The sequence below is a fragment of the Schistocerca serialis genome, chromosome 3 (assembly GCF_023864345.2).
Source record: "Schistocerca serialis cubense isolate TAMUIC-IGC-003099 chromosome 3, iqSchSeri2.2, whole genome shotgun sequence".
In the NCBI taxonomy this organism is placed as follows: Eukaryota; Metazoa; Arthropoda; class Insecta; order Orthoptera; family Acrididae; genus Schistocerca; species Schistocerca serialis.
Window position 1 is genome coordinate 176,180,408 of NC_064640.1, and position 20,892 is coordinate 176,201,299.

The 20,892-nt window shown below is 41.1% G+C and overlaps 1 protein-coding gene across 5 annotated transcripts in view; it reads left to right on the top strand.

The window, feature by feature from the left end:
• LOC126469889 (uncharacterized) overlaps window positions 1–20,892 on the top strand; it is a 425,616-nt gene that overhangs the window by 302,437 nt on the left and 102,287 nt on the right. For 4 of the 5 annotated variants that reach the window (XM_050097228.1, XM_050097232.1, XM_050097230.1 and 1 more), the window contains 2 exons: window positions 10,838–10,912; window positions 11,001–11,075. In XM_050097228.1, the coding sequence (XP_049953185.1) occupies window positions 10,838–10,912; window positions 11,001–11,075 (150 nt within the window). The remainder of the gene's footprint in view (window positions 1–10,837; window positions 10,913–11,000; window positions 11,076–20,892) is intronic. The other variant, XM_050097229.1, reaches the window with a different exon arrangement.

The following is a 20,892-nucleotide window of genomic DNA, read 5'->3' on the forward strand; positions in this document are numbered from 1 at the left end:
CTGGCACAGTTGTCAGATCAGTTGCTGCTGCTACAATGGCAGGTATCAAGATTTAAGTGAGCTTGAACATGGTGTTATAGCCTTCACATGAGCGATGGGACACAGCATCTCTGAAGTAGCGATAAAGTGGGGATTTTCCTGTATGACCACTTCATGAGAGTAACGGGAATATCAGGAATCGGATAAGACATCAAATATCCAATATCACTGTGGCTGGAAAAAGATCCTGCAAGAACAGGACCGATGACTACTGAAGAGAAACATTCAAAACAACAGAAGTGCAACCCTTCTGCAAATTGCTTCAGATTTCAATGCCTGGCCATCAACAAGTGTCTGCATACAAACCATTCAACAAAACATCATCGATATGGGCTTTAGGAGCTGAAGGCCCACTTGTGTACCCTTGGTGAGTGCACAACACAAAGCTTTATGCCTTGCCTGGGCACATCAACACCAACATCGGACTTCGGTAACAGGAAACGTGTTGCTTGGTCAGATGAGTCTTGTTTCAAATTGTACCTAGCAGATGGACTGTATGAGTATGGAGTCAACCTCATGAATCCATGGACCATGCATGTCATCAGAGGACTGTTCAGGCTGCTGGAGGCTCTGTAACGGTGTGGGGCATGTGCAGTTGAGTGATATGAGACCCCTGATACTTCTAGATATGACTTTGACAGGTTTCACATATGTAAGCATCCTGTCTGATCACCTGCATCCATTATGTCCATTGTGCATTCCGAAAGACTTGGGCAATTACAGCAGGACACTATGACACTCCACATGTCCAGAATTGCTTCAGAGTGCCCCCAGGAACACTCTTCTAAGTTTAAACACTTCCGCCTCCCCAGACATGAAAATTATTGAACATATCTGGAATGCCTTGCAATGTGCTGTTCAGAAGAGATCTCCTCCCCCTCACTCTCTTATGGATTTATGGACAGCTCTTCAAGATTCATGGTGTCAGTTCCCTCCAGCACTACTCCAGACATTAGCCGAGTCCATGCCACATCATGTTGTGGTGCTTCTGCATGCTTACTGGGGCCCTACACGATATTAGACAGGTGTACCAGTTTCTTTGGCTCTTGAGTGTAATTTTAGTGCAATGAATTCAATATCTTAGATGCAAGTACCATAAGTTGTTCCATGCTGTTGGCAAGTTCATGCCACAGGATGGCACCAACACCACAGTCAGATGCATCAGTGGCCAGTGTTAAACCTTTTGCCCAGCTGGAAAGTCACCAAACAAGGGCCCAACGTAAGACACTTCTTAAGTTACACAAACACCTCTGGCCACATAAACAGAGCACACTTATTATGTAACTGGTTAAGTGGGTGGGAAATATGAGCAGCATTTGGAATGATCTTGCCATCATAATTGACTTTTCCCAGAAAAGACTGCAATTCTTTAAGATTCTTAGGCTCCAATAAATTAATAATGCCAGTCACATGGTCGTGTGTGGGTGTAAGTCTGTCTTGACGTAATATGTAATCCAGATACTTGACTCTTGGCTGGAAGAAACTACACTTGGTGAGATGACAACATAGGACATTGACAGCAGCCACTCAAACAACAGTCATAAATTACACAAGTGCTGCTCCCATATGTCCCCCGTAACTAACAAATCATCCTAATAATTGACACAGTTAGGGATGTCCTGAATGAGGTGTTCTAGACACCTTTAAAAAAATCCAGGAACACTAGTGACCCCAAATGGCAATCTGAACATGATAAATTAATCACCAGAAACTGTTACATGGGCTCATCAAGAGGTGACTGAAGATATGCGTCAGTGAGATCAACTTTTGAAAAATGGTGACCTCCAGCCAACTTAGCTAAGAGTTCCTCTTGCCTCAGGGTTGGGTAGAAATAAACATTAGTCTGGGCATTAATGGTAGACTTTAAATCAACACAGATCTAAAGTGACTTATTAGGCTTTTGTACAGTTTTGTTAGCTGTCACCTACTGACTAGATGAGACTGGGGAAATAACACCAAGATTCTGCAAACTGTCTTGTTATGCCTTAACTTGTTCACACATGGTAAACAATATTGGACAAGCTCTACAAAACTTAAGCACTACTGCTGAATGCTTCAAAGAGGTGTGTGCCTGAAAATTCATAGCACTGCCTCAGTTTCAAACAACAGTCTGAAATTTTCACACATTGCATCCAGTCCTGCATATGGAATCACATTAGAAATTAGGTTCCTCTGATCCTGAATTTGAAACCCAAATAGTGTGAAAGTGAAACCATAAATGTTAGTAGTCATCCAAGAATTAACTACAAGCAAGGTTATTTGCTGAGCTACATTTTTGTATGTAGCTTACATCACTATTTGATCTTGGAGCAGGATCGACTGGCCATTGTACATTGCCACTTACCACCAGACCATGTGATGGTGGGGAGCCAATGTGCCAGTAAGAGTATCCATTAACAAGGGACATGGCTCCACTGGTGTCCAACCAAGTCTACCATCATCCTATCAACATCCAGTTCCGGCATGATACGCTGCATCCTGTCTGCTGTTGTCCCTGGCAGTGGCAGGATAGCTCGCAGCATGCTAGCAGCTGAAGTAGGTGCCCTCCAGCTGATGCATACACTTTCAAGGTGTCGTGGCTTGTGACAAGCGAAACAGATGACATCACGGTATGGGCAGTGATGCCAGTGATGATGGGGGTCACACTCCAGGCATGGTTTGATGGCACGACTTGTGCTGTGGTTCTCGTATGATGGGGAGGAAAATTCTTTAGGAGCAATCACTTCCTTTAGGGCATGTTGATAGAGAACTAAGCACTTTTGTCTTTTTGTGCATCTACCAATGCAGAGGGTGAGGAAGGACTAACTACTAAATCCCATGGCACCAGATTACCAGATGCACAAGAGCTCAGTGAACCAGATTGTGACCTTGACTGAGAGTTATCAGTTGATAGAAGAGCATGACTACATCTAATATTACTAACCATCTTGAAACCAGAAGAATTGCCAGAGCTTATGCTGAAGCAGTCACCTCACATGCCTTAGCTGTTTTTAACACAGCACTCAAAGTAGGCTCCACTATTTCTAAAGACTTTGGACTAGCCTCATGATCCGGAGCCAGGTGAGCTGTAATGTCCTAAATTAGAGACTCTGCGTAAGATGTGCCAAACTTTCGACAGGCAAAACAACACATGCAAGCTAATCCTTGTAAATCAGCAGCCCACACTGCATAGGACTTTTTACTTTGCTTACAACGCTGATTGAACTTCAGCCTTGGTGCAGTTATGTACATTTGGTGACCGCAGCATTCAGTCAGCAAACTGTAAACTTCAGAAAACTTCAAACTACTGGGGTCCCTGGCAGTGGGCATAATTTATCCACCACTAGGCAACTGTAAAAATGCACAATGGCATTCAAGATCATCTGTTTGACTTGTCTGGTAGTGCAGTTTTAAACACTGTGAATAGACCTACCAATTCTTGCTTGTCTTATCGAACGAAGCGAATAATAGAGGGGGAGGGGGTTTGTGGAAACATCAGCTGTCATCTGTTATTGATTTTAGAAAAACTAAAACAACAATGTTTACTGTTCCTGCTGCTGCTCCAACTTGACAAACTCAGGATCCATGCTTCACTAAATGAAACAGCATGGTGAGGATGTTCCTCATCGCTGGTTTTCTGTCCTGTGTAGTGTAGGTACAAAGTGTTTGTCACTTGCGCCAGTGGGTACACAGAACCACAGGGAAATGAACACACATTCCAACAAGTCCACAGTGGACTGTGTTCATGAAGTGAATTAGACGCTAACAAGTCCGGGACATAGTGAAGTTGCCATAGCAATACAACAGTTCCAAATCGGTAACCATTTGAGACTAGAAACAAACTAAGTCAATTTGACAGTGCAAGAGCCCAATGTGGATAGCTACAAAGTGCAGAAGTAGAAACCCACAATGTGAGCCCAAGCCACAGGCTGTGCAGCAGTCAGTCACCACCAGGTGGCACCTCATGATGTGTGTACCTTGACGGTGGCTCTGCTTAAGATAGCAGCCCGCAGCTGCTGCTCACAGCCTTAGTGTCTCTGGCATGTCCATGTCCATGTTATCCAAGGAATCTAAATCACTGCCAGATACAAAGCTTGTACTGCATATAAAAGTTCCAATGGCAGAGAGAAAACAATCAGGAGGAAGGTGTAGAATGGGAAGCAGAAAGGTAAAACTTTTAATAATTTGCATTCTTCAGGCTGACAAGTCAAGGAATACACTACATTATTTTGAAGAGGTGGTGTTGATTGTTTAGCAGGAAAGTGTACAGTTAAATTCTTTGAAATTTGTGTATGAGTCAGAATAAGTTGTTTTTAGATAGTTAGACTAATAGAAGGAGACTTCAAGGCGAAATAAATGTGGAATGGAAATGGCATGTTGCATAGGAATAGTATTCTTAACTGCTGAGGAAAGGAAGCACTATTAGAGTTTAATATTCATCAAACATCAAAGGATGATACACTTAAGTTGTAGTAGAATTTGTAAGAATTTTGTTGACCTTTTTTTAAGGAATCATCCTGGCATTCCCCTAGTCATTCCCAGATACTACATAGTCGGAACAATATTTACCTACTGATCCATAAAAAGACTCTGGTGGGAATACAAAGCTGATAGTTTCATAAGCACCAAACATATTAAAAGCTGTCTCTGGGTCGAATGTCTAGCCAATTCAGTAAATGAGTAGATGACACTTTGACACAGTGTGTGCAGTTTATTGGCATAATTAATTGTATTTGACTTCTTCAAATAAGTCTTGGGAATTCACAAGAATGAAGAACTACGTTTCCAAACAAGGATAGGAAAGATGTTGGTTTTTCGGCATATGAGATGTCTCAGATGATTGTCTAGTCCGAACTTCACTTTGACAAGAATATACATTTATAATTAATGCAAATATCAATTTAAAATTTTTGTAGACACTAATCAGTAGTGTCAGATAATGGTTGCAAATAATGAGAAAATTTACAAATAAATGTAGGCCTCAAGCACAATCATTCTTTGTGGTTAAATTTACATTTTCCATTCATCTGCTTCCTGTTAGTGGATACTCATAGTTACGTGGTACACATTTTCAGAGCCTTGTAAACGCAAATATCTAGAAGAAAATGGTGAATCCCACTGTGGTTCTTGGAACAACTGAAGGTCAGGTTACAGTTACTCTTATATGGTATTTAACTTAGGTGCATTTTGCTGTTCCTTCCAGCTGTTCATCAAAAGCAAGTATGGAATCATTGATGTAATGGGAACAACATGCTTTTGAATTCCTACAGGTAATTCTGCAGTATGAGAGAGAGAGAGAGAAACAGTGGTGAACCGTTATCTTCGATGTGCTTGTGTGCCTTGCAGAAAACTTGAATTTTGGTCGTATTGACTCTGACAGCTGTTGAACAAACAAAACCAATGCCTGTTAAGGTAAGGCAGTTGCTTGTATGTGAAAAATAATCAGTGATTTTCTGTATCAGTGTTGCGTGGGGAAAAGTAGGATAGTGAATAACATTCTGTTTTGAGAAGTCTTAAGGGAGCTTTTGTTTATAGCCCCTCCTACAGAGTTAATTGTACCCAGAATATTTAATACATTTAACAAGCTCTTAAAGTCTAAGACAGAGCAAACATTTCAGTATTTAGAGGCTACCAAAAAGCTTTTGCTTCCTCAAATTGCAATGTTATAGACCTGCACTTGCAATGCAAAGGACCAATGTCATAACATTTTTAAATTTTATACTAGCACAAAGATAATCAAGTAGCAGGAAACAGTTCATTGCTTGGCAGTTACGACAGTTGATCAGTTTTTCTGTGAAACTACACGAGGTACCGCAGCGGTTAAAACAGGTGAGTCGCATTCGAAAGGCTGGTGATTCATGCACTATCTGGCCATCCAGATTAGGATTTCTGTGGTTTCCCTAAATCACTTGAGGCAAAATGCCGGGATGTTTCCTTTGAAAAGGACATGGCTGATTTTCTTTCCCACCCTTCACGTATCTGAACCTGTGCACCATCTATTTAAGTCACATTTCTCTGGAGAGTATGGGGTAATTCATGCTACAGAATAATTTAGAGATGATGGAACTACTCTTTGAAGTAATCAGTTCATTTTCATAGTTGGTCATTTTGTAAATGTCATTTTGTAAATCTTCCCACGTGTCAAATTTTGTGATATGATACCAGGCATCTTGGGCAGCTGTGTCAGCAATGGTTGAGTTCCAGTTCACCCAACCTGGGATTTATTAGTGGGATTCTGTTAATGTCACTACTTTTTCGTAAATATAAATTTTAGCCATGTATTGAAAACACCAGTGGATGTGATGTTGGAATGGTTTTTGTGCAATCAAGTTCAAAAAGGGAAAACATTCACCCACAACATATTCTTTTAAGTGCAATGTTCATTAATGAGGTTTGTTATAAACAGTCGAAGTCATTATATTTTAATATTTGTTACCAATGTCATTGTAAATTGTGTAAATTAAAGTTTTTTTTCTGTATTAACTGTTTTACCATAGATGAATTCTTGAATAGAATTAAGTAGCTGATTACAAACCTGTAAATGGCCAGTGTGTAACCATATAAATATAATTTTTAATTGTCTGTGCAATCTTTTATTCAACTGGCATGTTCCAAATCGTGTTTCTTATTGGGAATATAATCTATGGAACATGTAACTAATTAAACTGTCTTCAGACATATTAAGACAACTGCTTGTGTGTGCTATGCATCTAATAATATTGCACTAATAGTACTTGCCATAAACTGTGGGGTTTCAGGACAACTTTGTGTTATAACCCACAACCTACTAAGTGATCCTTGGAGGACAGTCATAAAAGAACAGCAGCACTAATAAACTATGACAAAATATACAGTATTACAGAACCTTTTCTTGGTATTTAAAGAAGAAGGGCCATTTGGAAAAGTATCAAAATCTTTCTACAGAATGTAATCTCATCTAATCAAAAGACAAAATGCTCAATAGATGTTCAGTGACTAAATTCCAGAGGTCCCATTTGTTAAGACACTCAAGACCTGATGGCTGAATGGGCTGAAGTAGATGCAGGAGAAATATGAAAGTGATTATATGTTAAAAAAATAAAACCCATGATTCCACTATAGTTGCACTGTCAACATTTATTATTTTCCAGTAACTGGCTTCAGTCTTATACCATTCTCAAATGCTGAATGTAAAGTTAGTGACCTACCCCAGCTTCCTGTGGGTAGCACAAAGTACCAACAGCTGGACAACTTGTCTGGCACAGCAGTAATAAATTATATTCCCAAACCTTCCTCATGAATCAGTACATCTTTTAGGGAAAGCTGAATCAAAACCGCTACAGCAGTTCCTGAGGTTAGGTATCACATTACGATAGGAAAAAAAAAAAAAAAAAAAAAAAAAACCCATAGCCATTGGCTTTAACTTAATGATATGTGAATATCTCACTGCAGCTAAATGTCAAATATTTCTTTAGTCACTAAGTGAATATTTTATTTTGAAACTGTAGAGTCTGTGGGGTTTATTTGAGCCACCACCAGTCACATAGTAATGTGTATTTGTTACCAAATAGGTAATGAATGTAAGGAAATCATCTGTGAAGATCTCAGTGGTGAAAGCTGAAAAAAGCATGTGTATCTGCAAATTCTCCATCAGAGATGCACTTTCTGTGAAGTCGCTCACCTCTGCTGTATCACCAGCAAATGCGGATTGTATCTATGTGCCCAATGCTCAATACTAATTTGTATTCCATACAAGGAGATGCAGAAAAAAGAGTCAATGTATTTCAGATTGGTATGTTGTAAAACCTCAAAAGGGGAAAAGAAGAAAAAAATCATATCACAGGTCAGAGAAACTGGTTCACAAGAACCAGACCTCACTAATTTGATTATTTCTGATACAGCAGTTGATGACCATCTGATGAAAGTATTAATTTTGAGATTTTTGTGAGTGAACCAGAATGCCTCTCTCCCAAAATTTCAGTTTACATAAGCTCACCAAGAGAGTGGAAGAATGAAATAAAGGAGAAACCTTACTGCTAAACAGGCTCTTGTATTTCTATGGCAAATTACTTAGTTCAAGGTATGTGAGGTGGGACAGGAAACAGATCTTAAGCTTAATGTTTATCTAATGCTATAGTCTCCACCTTATGGGTTTCCATTGGTGTTGTTCTGGTAGTATAGTTTCAAGCAGTTGCTATTTTAGTTGACTGCACAAAGAAACAATATCATCCCTGTACTTGTTGCTGCAATGTGACACTTCCGCTGGCCAACATTGTCATACAAAATGTTCTTGAACCATTGTGCTTACAACAACCAAGGGATCTGAAAGTAAGATAATAATAGGCACTACATATGTTGAAGAGCCTTAGGCACAGGTCTTGTGTAGCAGATTTGTCTTTTCCACTTTTACAAAGCTTTTATGTGATTCTAGCTATGTAGTTGGTTTACATATGACCAAAACTAACATATCTGGAGTTAATAGACTCTGTGCAACATAAGAGGTTGTGTTGATGCTTGAGATCAGTACCTAGTGTGTGCTCTTCTATGTGTGTGAGACCTAAAGCCTCTTATCTGTTACAGAATCATTAGCATTCTAGAGCATCATGTTGCCTACTGCACATTGGATTTTCATAAATTGATGGCAAGCTAAGAGCCATTCAGGATGTACTGGTATTTGGTGTGGGAACAAATGTTGGCCTTAACCCAGAGCTGGAGCTAAGTTACTCTTGGGCTGCTGCAGAAGCCTAGAGTTATTTTAGAATAACTGAAATACAAATTGAGCAGTACTCATGGACATTTGTTTAACTCACTATTCTATGATGTTTTATATGCACAGTGTAATTATGTGGCAATTTTCACATGAGGTGAACCGTGGGGACACTCTTGGCTGCCTTGTGGTTTTCACAGTGTGTGCATTAAAGATCCATTTACCAGATAAATTTACAGTATTTGTTGTTTAGTTATGTGTTATCTTGAGGATGCTGAAACAGTTTGTAGGTGTTGATGCTGTGAAGTTAAATCTGCTAGTTTACAGGTTTCACTGGAATTCAAGGGAGTAAATAAGCAGATGTGGCCACTGAGGAAGCATGCATTGAAAATCCTGTGGCCTGATGTACCATATTGCTTAGCATTCAGAATCACATTCAGGAACACCAGAGTTCAATACCTCATCTCACAATCCAGATTTATATATTCTGCAGTTTCTCTAAATTGTTTAAGACAAGTAATGGGACAGTTAATTTGGAAGGGACATTGCTGACTTCCTAACCCATCCTTCCCACAGTGTTAGCTTGTACTCAAGCCTCTGATGTTCCATCATCAATCATAATTTGATAGCATGATATACTGTTGATGCAAACTAGACATACTTGTCACAGGGAGTTATCTGCAATCATTATTTATATAAAACAAGCATTTTCTGTCTGTCAATCATTGTTTTTATATCAAAGCAACCAGTTTTGGGCAATGTCACCCATCTTCAGATCTTTTAAACAATAAAAAAAATTACAATTGGGTTCTAATCTAGTGTTTACAACATTATAAAGCTGAAATCTTTTTCTATATAATACGATACAAAACTTCATAACACACACATACGTTCCCTTTAAGGTCATCATCTACCATATCAGGAGTAATCAAATTAGTGAAGTCTGGTTGTGATATTGTAGACACAGAGTAGGACACAATTGTAATTTATTTTTATTGTCTAGCAGATCTGAAGATGAGCAATCTGCCTGAAATCAGTCATTTTGAAATAAAAAGTGTACTCAAGGAACAAAAAAGGAACTTATTGTGTTTAGAAGGCAACTAGTGGCTAAGTCAGAATGGCACGATTATGTATTTAACCTATCACACTCTCCAGCCTCTGTTTGTAAACACCAGTGCTTCTATATAAATATGAGATGATGAATGTTTTTCTCAGAAGATAAAGGAATGAAAAATTGAATTATTTGCTGTTTAATACCTTGTAGAAGGTTCTACTGAGTATCAGTTAGTTTCTAAAACTTTCCAGGATATTATGGAAGCTTTTATTCTTTCTACCCAAGTAAACTTAGACCTAAATGCCATCAGAATTGTCACTAATGGCTCACCTACCAAAAGCGCTATGGAATAGACTCTAATGTAGGTAGAATTTTTTTTATTTTCTATTTCACCACAATCTCTCACCCTTCTCTCCTATATCTGTACCCATGGGGGTGTTAGAGGTGTCTTATATCCTCAGTATTTTATTTATTTTTTTAATTTTCTGGGTATTTAGTCATGTGTACAAAGTTTGGTTGAAACTGTTCTAAGTTTCCAGAGGAACACTTTACACATCAAACCTTCCTACTGACACCCTAACTCCTAGGGGTTAAATTTCACCAAGACCATCACTACTCTATCTAGTGCCCAAAGGTTTATGGAATTAACACTAATTTTGTTTGATTATTTTTATGTAACCTCCCCCACCCCTCTCATCCACCCCTTGCCCAGCCCTTAAGGGTTTCTTCTTTTCCTGTAAATGTGAGAAGAAACTGAAGCTAAATGACTGGCTAGGAGATTAAATTAGTTACTGAATAAAGAAACTAATTTGTATGAACACATGGTTGGCGGGAGGCATAACAGATGTATATTAAATGCTGACTGTAAGATCTTGTTTTCACTCTACATGGTATGTTTTGTAGTATTATACATGGTTTTCCTTTCGGCTGTGGGTTACATTTGTATGTTCATTATGTGTTAGCACTCCATAAAATGTTATAGTGAATTAGCAACATTATAGCAAATTGTTACTTTTCTATCAGTGATAGATTTTGTGACACATGTTTGTATGCTCTACAGAATTACCTTTATTTTACAGCTAGTCATTTGGTTGAAGATGAGGGGGCATGTTCTCTATCCATCCTCAATAAGCAGAACACTGAAACTGCAAGCTGTAAGTGTGTGTAGTTTCATATTGCTTTGCTGGTGTCTCATAATTTGCATCAAGTATTTGATTGACTAAGTGTTTTAATATGTTTCAGCAGCTCCAGTGAGGACAGACTATGGAGGTTGGCCTCCACCAAGTCCACATGGGGAAGGTGTTGTAGTAAAGACTGGCAAGTACTTTGCTCCTTATTGGAGTACTTATTGCTGGACAAATATACTTTGCAATAGTGCAGTGCCTGTGTTTTCAGAAGTGTGATGCAATGTTCCTTTGGACATACGTGCCTCGTACTTCTGAACAACATAGGCACTGCAATATTGTACTTACCTGCTGACACTGAACAAGTGACATTTCAATTAAAAATCTCCCCTGTATGGGAATACACATAATGAATCTATGAGAGCAGATTGTAGACACATGGTTGATGACATATGGAAGTATGGGTCTGACCAGGAGTCATGGTTGGATAGCTTAATGGTAAGGTGCCCACTGATGATAAGTGGGAAATCCAGGTTCTTGCCCCTGTCAGGCACGAAATTTCATTGCCATCATTCCATTATATAGCTGATAGTTGTCCATACAAATATGTAAATTCATTTCATGTAAATATACTCTGTGTGTGTGTGTTTTAAGATTAAAATTAGTTGTCTGTTGATTTTAAACACATGTCTGAAAACTTGTTATGGAAATTAAAGATTTAATTTATCAGTTGTTTTAATACAGTTGAAGTTGCTATCAAGATGATATTCTATGTGATCAGTTTCACAAAAACTATTTTTACTACTATTATGCAGTAGATTATCATGTTAGGAAACCCAAATGCTTAACACGTTTCCATGTGTTATCAAAGTAATGATGATGTCTACCTAACTTAACACAGTCCTTTTGATGTGGTGAAACAGATAATTTAAGGGCAGCTGCTGTCATTTGTTGTTGTGGTGAATTGAGTTGATTTTGCATAATTAGTGGGTATTGCACATTTGTGAATTTAATGATGCAATGCAAAATCTGAACAAATTTTGCAAATGTAGATCAGCTGCAGATGCACTATAAAGTGTTTCAGGTGTATTGTGAGGAAAGGTGCTCAAAGCGCTAAGTATTTGACTTGAAGCTAGACATTGGAGAAAAGTGAATGGGTGACTGACAGTAAATAATATGAGGTGTGTTCAAAAGTTTTCAGGAATTTCCATTTCTTGGAAATAATGTTGTTTATTCATCTAGATTAATGTTATCTTCTTCACAGTAGTCCCCATTATGCCATTGCTTCTTCCAGTTTCCTAAACACTTCTGGAACTCGATCTATGGGATATCACGTAGCTTTTTCAGCAGTGCACTTTTAATCTCATCTAAGCTTGTAAAACGCTGGTCCTTTAAGGCTCTCTTTATTTGTGGAAACAGAAAGAAGTCACATGAGGCCACATGTGGTGAATAGGGAGGCTGGGGCATGATTGCAGTGTTGTGTTTTGCCAAAAATTCATGAACAAGCACTGAAGTGTGAGCATGTGCATTATGTTGGTGCAAAAGCCTTGAATTATTTCACAACAAATTCAGGTGTTTCTTTTGCATTTCATCCCACAAAAGGTTTTGGACTGATAGGTAGTTCTCCTTACTGTACTGATCATTTGACTTCTGAATAAGAACTCATGATGTACTATGCTGTTAAAATCGAAGAAAACAGTGAGCAGAACCTCCATATTTGACTGCACTTGCTGAGCTTTTTTCAGTCTTGGCAATCCAGAATGCCTCCACTGGGATAACTGAGCCTTAGTTTTGATGTCATACCTGTACACCCTTGTTTCATTGCCTGTTATGACACATTTCAGTAGTTCTGCATCATTGTTGAGTTTATTGAGTGACTCCTGGGAAACTCCACTTTGCGGCTGTTTTTGCTCAAAATTCAACACTTTAGGCATGAATTTTGCAGTCACACATTTCATACGTGAAACACTTGAAAAGATTTCATGCCGTTAGCTAATTGGTATGCTAACATCAGCAACAACTCCTGATTGTAACTGGGTGATTATTTATAATCATTTCATTCACTCACACAGTGAAGGTTTTCATGGTCGGCATAGTTTCTGATGAGTGTTCTGGGCTGTATGGCCATTGTCAAAGGAACTTTTCTCTTCCTGATGTTTTGCCCAGATCTGCGCTGGATATCCTTGGAGATGCTCCTGGCTATGCTGAGTCTTGCCAGCTGACAAGCTGGATGTTGAAGAGTGACATAAATATTGTGTAAAGTGGCTATAGTAGAGCTTACACGTGATCAGCAGAAATAATCATCAGAGATAAAACACAACCATCAATGGTCACCTGTCAAGGATAAACAGTTATCTGTCAATTATGCAGTGCCACTGTCCATATATCATTGAGTTTCATGGCTTCATCTTTTCTCATAAAATTATCACTATACTTACATAATTTGATGACTTCTCTATATAGTTGTGGATAATAGTTTATCATAGTAGATAAAATTTTGGTTTTGGAACACTTCAATTCATGATTTCCTCACTGAGGAGCATGGTCTGCTACAGCTGATTTTTCTGTTTTCTCTAGTTGGCAATTATTTTTGTGTTCTTTCGATCTTGTATTCATGCTTCTCATAGTAGTTCCAATTTAGACCTTTCCACAGATACATGGAATCATGCATACTCCACATGCTGACAGAGGAGGGCATTTCTCCCTTACAGATCAAAGTGCGTGAGATATTTTCTTAGCTGGTCAAAAAATCGGTCTGATGTCGTATTTCTTTAAAATCTTGCTGACCTGAACAGTTACTTTTTGATAAAAGAGAGAAAACTGTCTTAATGTACTTCTATTGCTGTGGTTCATTGTTGTCCTTTTACCTACTGTTACTTGGTTGCAGAACCCTATTTACTACTTTGCCTGAATAGCCATTCTTCTTGAAAGCCTGTTTCAGATGTTTTAATTCAGCAACCAGGGATTCTGGCATGCAAATTCTTGTGGTTCTGTCCAAAAAACTAAGTTTCAACCTTCCACCAGCCTGTGTCATAAGTAAACATCCAAGAAGGATATTGTGTTGTCTTTTCCCATCTCCATGGGGAACTGGATTTTTGTATTTACACCAGTCAATTAACAAAAGAACTCTTCTAAAGCATTTTTCTCCATGTGACCAAACCATGAATGATCATCAACAACTTGAGACCATCAACATGTTTTCTTATTTGCATTTTCAGGAGCTGACTGTTTAGATTTTATGATACAAAAATTAAAGATACCAGGATCTAATGGGTTACCTACTGCGTAATCGTCAACATGCTCATAAAATTCATCGTCTCACTGGAACTGACTAGAATTCAGTCAGTGTCTAGTCAGTTCCAGTGGAAACCAAGAGTCATCAGAAGCACCTTCAGATATGTCCATCGCAGCTCTGGAAGAAACATCAGAAACTGAAATGTTTTTTTTGACCATGGCCATACAGCCTGGAAGAATAATCAGCAACTATTTCTTTCACTTTTTCCACATTCTTATCAGTTGTTGATGTTCTGTGGTGTCCAAAACTTTCATCATCAACTTCCTCACTGCCTCTTGGAAACACTTACACCTCTCGTAAACACCTACATCTACATTTACATTGATATTCCGCAATCCACCAAACGGCGCATGGTGGAGGGTACCCTCTTACCACTACTAGTCATTTCCTTTCTAGCATGTGTAGAGTGTGGTAGGAAGGGTGAATGGCCGACTTCAGTTTGTTGGGAGAATTCTAAGAAAGTGTGGTTCGTCTGTATAGGAGACTACATACAGCACACTAGTGTGACCTACTCTTGAGTACTGCTAGAGTGTCAGATTAAAGGAAGACATCATAGCAATTCAAAGGTGGACTGCTAGATTTATTGCTGGTAGGTTTGAACAACATGCAGGTGTTACAGAAATACTTCGGGAACTCAAATGGGAATCTCTTGAAGGAAGATATTATTTTTGAGGAAGACTACTGAGAAAATTGACAGAACTTGTATTTGAAGCTGACTGTAGAACTATTCTACTGCCTCCAACATAAAGTATGATGGTGCGTATGAAGGCATATAGACAGTTGTTTTTCGCTCATTCTATTTGCAAGTGAAACAGGAAAGGAAATGACTGGTAGTATTTAAATGTGACTGTGTCAAGCAAACATTTTGTGTATCCTACTCATCCACGTTAACTTGTATTTTTCTACATTTAGACCTTGCTGCCATTCATCACACCAATTAGAAATTTTGTGTAAGTCGTCTTGTCCCCTCCTACAGTCACTCAACAATGACACCTTCCCACACACCACAGCATTATCAGCAAACAGCCACAGGATGCTGTTTCGGCATCTTACCATACACCACGGTGTCATCAGCAAAGAACCACAGATTGCAGCCCACCCAGTCTGCCAAATCTTTTATCATTTAATAGCAGTCCTATCACACTTCCCTGGGGGCTCTCCTGATGGTACGCTTGTCTTTGATGAACACTCACTGTCAAGGACAACATACTTGGTTCTATTACGTAAAAAGTCTTTGATCTACTAACCATTTTGTGAACCTGTTCCATATGCCTGTACCTACATTAACAGCCTGCAATGGAGCACTGTGTCAAATGCTTTCCAGAAGTCTAGAAATATGGAATCTGCCTGTTGTTGTCCTTCATCCATTGTTAGTTTCCCAGGATCAGTGCTTTCTAAAACCATTCTGATTCATGGACGTAAGCTTCTTGGCCTCAAGAATATTTATTATATTTGGCATGAGAATATGTTCACTGATTCTACAGCAAACTGATGTAAGGTATATTAGACTGTAATTCTGCGGGTCCGTTCTTTTGCCCTTCTCATACACAGAAGTCACCTGCGCTTTTTTCCAGCCACTTGAGACTTCGCACTATGCGAGAGATTCGTGATAAATGCAAGCAAGGTAAGGGACCAGTGCTGTAGAATACTCTTTGGAAACCTGGTTTGGGATTCCATCCAGACCTGGTGATGTATTTATTTTGAACTCCTTCAGTTGTATATCTATGCCAGAGATGCGTATTGCTATGTTGTCCTTACAGGAGTCTGTCTAATGGTCAAATGACAGTAGGTTTGTACAATTCTCCTGTGTGAATGATTTCTTGAATGTGACATTTAAAACTTTGGCTTTTGTTTTGCTATTTTGAACCGCCACACTAGGCTGGGCAGCAACTGACTGGATGGAAGCATTAGATCCACTTAGCAATTTTACATAGAACCAGAATTTTCTCAGCCCCTCTGCCAGATCTTTTGCTAAGATGTGACAGTGGTAGTAGTTGCATGCTTCGCACATGGACCCTTTTTACAGAATCTCTATTTACCTTTACTTGTCATCATGTGTGTGTTCTGTTTTGAACTGAGTGTGCAACAGCATCTTCATCCTCAGCATTTTTCGAATCTCGTTATTAAGCCATGATGGGTCTTTTCCATCCTTAATCTAATTACTAGGCACATAATTCTCCAAACAATGATTTATAATCAGCTTAATCTTCACCCATGATTCTTCTATGTCCATCTTACTGGAACTAAGTGATGTCAGTTCACTGTGTCAATGAGATGCTAATAACTGCTTATCTGCTATTTCTAGCAGAAACCTTCTCCTCGCCTTCTTAACTGATTCATTACCTTTTTTAATCACAGTTGCTTTAATGATATCACGATTGCTAGTCCCCATTTCTAACTTGATGTTGTCAGTAAAGTCCAGCCTATTTGTAGCTATGAGGTATAACATATTTCCACTATGTGTGGGCTGCTGAACTAGCTGCTCAAGACACTTTTCAGAAAAAGTGTTCAGAAGTACTTTGCATGACTGTCTGTGTGTAACCCCTGCAATTAATCCATAGACACCCTAGTCTGTATTCAGTACGTTAAAGTTGTTTCCAACTAGTAGTGCATAATGTGGGTATTTACTTGCTGCTGAACATAGAAATTCTTTGAATGACTCTAGAACTGTCACAACAGAATTGGGTGACCAGTAAAAGCATCCAACAATTAACTTGGCTTCACCTGGACCTGTTATATGCCACCAGATAATTTCACTCTCAACTTTGATGTCAATAGACATGATGTTTTTGTCAACTGCAGTGAATACTCCCTATCTTATAGCCTCTGATCTATCTTTCTGATATACATGCCACGACTTGTTATGTATCTTGAAGCTTTCTGCTTTGTGTTCCAGCCAGCTCTCGGTCCTGAGAATAATTTGAGCATGAGAACTTTCCTGGAGGACAGTAAATTGTTACAAATACTTCAACAGTTTACTGTTAAAATTTTGACAAAGTGTCTTTACTCTGACAGTGATCCAAATTCTCTGGCTGCGCATTGACTGGCAAGTGTTTGTCAGAGTACCTTGAACTACTGCCTAGCCTAAATCTTTGTTTTAGTCATAGCAGACTCACCAAAAGTAATAATTAACATTTTTTGAAAACTGTTATAACCATTAATCACCAATAATTGCATGGATATTCAAACACACTCACTTAGAAACAATAGCTGGTTACATGATAACAACTCAGTATCTCTCATTCGACTGCCGTGCCGTGACATGCGGCCAGCGCCGTTCGTAGCTAGGTGGCGCTCCCGCGCTCAGCCGAGTTGCGGAGCGCCTCTATCGCCGTTTGCGCATACTGTCGTGGTGGCACTGTTAAATGTCATGGCACTGTCACAACACTTTTCCCCCCTTGAAAAAAAAAAAAAAAACACTCACTTCCTTGGAGACATGGACAGTGCGGAGACATCCATGGCCTCTTGTGAGGCCCCGAGAAGATCCCACGGAGAGACACGAGAGTATGGTCGAAAATGTCCAGGACGGAAGCTCGTGTGTGGAACGTGCCTCCTGGATGAGATGATGGGTGAAAACTCCGGAGCAGCATCCATAGGTGTGGACCTGGGGGTGTGCTCCAGCGAGGTGGGTCCCGGAGAAGGCGGCGTCGCGACTGGAGCCGGTTCCGGCGTACTCGGAACCAGTAGCGACGTCAGCTGCATCAACATGTACGGTAGATCGGCAGAAGCGACAGGACTGGCTTCTTGGGCTGGTGGAGGTGAAGGAAGGGGCGGTGGCACCAGCGTGGCCACCATTCGTGGGCGCATCTGGTCGTAATGGCGAACAACCATGCCGTCGTCCATACGTATTTCACAAAGCCGGCGGCCGCAAAGAGCCTTGACCAGCCCTAGAATCCATTTAGGGCGAGATCCATACCCTCGTGCCCACACGTCGGCACCCACTGAGTATTTTCCCGTGCTAGGGGACACAGCACAAGGCCTGACAGGGTGAAGCAGGTGCAGTAGAGTGCGCGGTTGGCGGCCATGCAAGAGTTCAGCAGGGCTGCGATCACCCAGAGGCGTGAAGCGATAAGAACTCAGAAATTGCAGCTGAGCGTCATCTGTGGAAAAATCACTAAGGAATTTTTTTCATCTGGCTTTTGAAAGTGTGGACAAGGCACTCGACCTCCCCATTCGATTGCGGATGGAAGGGTGGTGCTGTAACATGATGAATCCCTTGTTCAGTACAAAAATCACGGAAGGCCTGCGAAGAGAACTGAGGGCCATTGTCCGTGACGATCGTGGATGGAAGACCTTCTAGCGCAAAGATTTTGGACAAAGCCAGCGTCGTCACCGCAGTGGTGGGTGACAGACATCGAACAACAAATGGAAACTTCGAGAAGGCGTCAATCAACAGTAGCCAATAAGTAGCGAGGAAGGGGCCGGCAAAGTCGGCGTGCACCCGTTCCCATGGCTGTGCCGGATCAGGCCACGGAGAGGGCATTGTACGAGGTGCAGCCAGTTGTTGAGCACACTGACCACATGCAGCAACCATGTGGGCGATGTCCGAATCAATACCGGGCCAATAAACGTGCCTGCGGGCCAGGGACTTAGTCCGAGAAATACCCCAATGGCCTTCATGCAACAGTTTGAGAACATCTTTGCGAAGAGAGGCTGGCACCACGACCCGTGGAGATGCGCCATCTGTGGCCAGAAGAACAACACCATCACGAACAGACAGACGAAGGCACAAGGCATGGTAGTTGTGAAGGGGATCCGATGCCTGGCCCTTGGTCCTGTCCGGCCAACCCCGTTGAACAAAACCGATCACCTGACACAGGACCGGGTCCCGCGCAGTAGCCGATGCGCCCTGCGAACCTGTAAGTGGAAAACCCTCGACCACACGACGTTCTTCCTCATCAATGTGGAAACAGAGTAGTTCACCATGCTCGAAAACCAGGTCGGGGCCCATCGGCAATCGCGACAATGTGTCAGCATTGGCGTGCTGGGCTGTGGGGCGATAGTGAATCTCATAGTGAAAACGAGACAAGTATAAGGCCCAACGTTGCAGGCGGTGAGCTGCCTTATCTGGAAGCGACCCTGATGGGCTGAACAGAGAGACCAGAGGCTTGTGGTCGGTGATGAGGTGAAACTTAGAAACATACAAAAAAATGCTGAACTTTTTTAGAGCATAAATGATAGCGAGTGCCTCCTTTTCGATTTGAGAGTAACGCCGTTGTGCATCATTGAGGGTCGTGGAAGCATAGGCGATGGGTCGTTCCGACCCATCCTCATACCAATGGGCGAGAACAGCCCCTAGGCCATACTGTGACGTGTCAGTCGCCAGAACCAAGTGCTGACCGGACGGAATGTGGCAAGACAAGGCGCCGACTGCAAAGGAGCCCTCAGGCGGACAAAAGCCTGCTCACACTCGTCGGACCAACAGAAAGGGACGTTTTTGCGTAACAGCTGCTGCAGAGGATGAGCTACCGCCGCCGCGGATGGAATGAATTTGTGATAATAAGCAATCTTGCCTAGAAACGCCTGAAGTTCTTTGACCGTAGACGGCCGGGGTAGAGCGTTAATGGCCGCAACATGCTGACGTAGAGGACGTATACCCTCACGGGACAAGTGTAAACCAAGATACACAATGGAGGGTTGGAAGAACTGTGACTTGTCCAGATTGCACTTCAACCCAGCCGAATGCAAAACCCGAAACAGTGAACACAAATGGTGAAGGTGCTCCTCAGTGGAGGCCCCCTGTGACAACAATGCCATCCAGATAGTTTATGCAGCCGGGAACGGAAGCCGTGAGCTGTTCCAAAAACCGCTGAAAAATGGCCGGCATGCTAGCAACGCCAAATGGTAACCGCTGGTACTACTACAACCCACAAGGAGTGTTGATGACGAGAAATTCCTTGGAAGAAGCATCCAACGGCAACTAATGGTATGCCTCCGATAAGTCAAGTTTGGAAAAGAACTGGTCCCCAGCGAGCTTGGTAAATAACTCCTCAGGGCGGGGAAGAGGGTAAGTGTCAATGAGGCTCTGAGCATTGACGGTGGCTTTAAAATCACCACACAATCGCAGACTCCTGTTTGGTTTAGAAATCACCACGATTGGCGATGCCCATTCGCTGGAGGTAACAGGAAGGAGAATCCCCGAAGCTGTTAACCTGTCTATCTCAGCCTTGACAGGTGCACGCAACACCACCGGAATAGGGCGTGCCTGGAGAAACTTAGGGCGAGCTGTAGGTTTAAGAGTAATGTGGGCTTCAAAATCCTTGGCACGACCCAGACCAGCAGAGAACATGGACGAAAATTCAGAACACAATCCATTCAGCTGTTGATACGGAATATCCTCATATATGAGGTGCACATCATCAATGGAGAACCCGAACAACTGGAAAGCATCATAACCGAACAGGTTTTCAGTGCCCGCATGATCCACCACATAAAATGTGAGGGGCCTAACAACAGACTTGTAGGCAGTGGAAGCATCAAACTGGCCAATGATAGGAATTTCCTGTTTATTATAAGTACTCAGGTTTCGCGTAACTGGAGACAAGGGAGGGGAGCCCAACTCCAAATACGTGCGAGAATTAATGAGAGTTACTGCAGAGCCAGTGTCCACTTGCATGCGAATGTCTTTATCCAGAACATGAACAGTAACAAACAACTTATTTGTTTGAGAAAGCACACAGTTAACATCCATGTCCGATGCCTCGTCCTTGTCGAC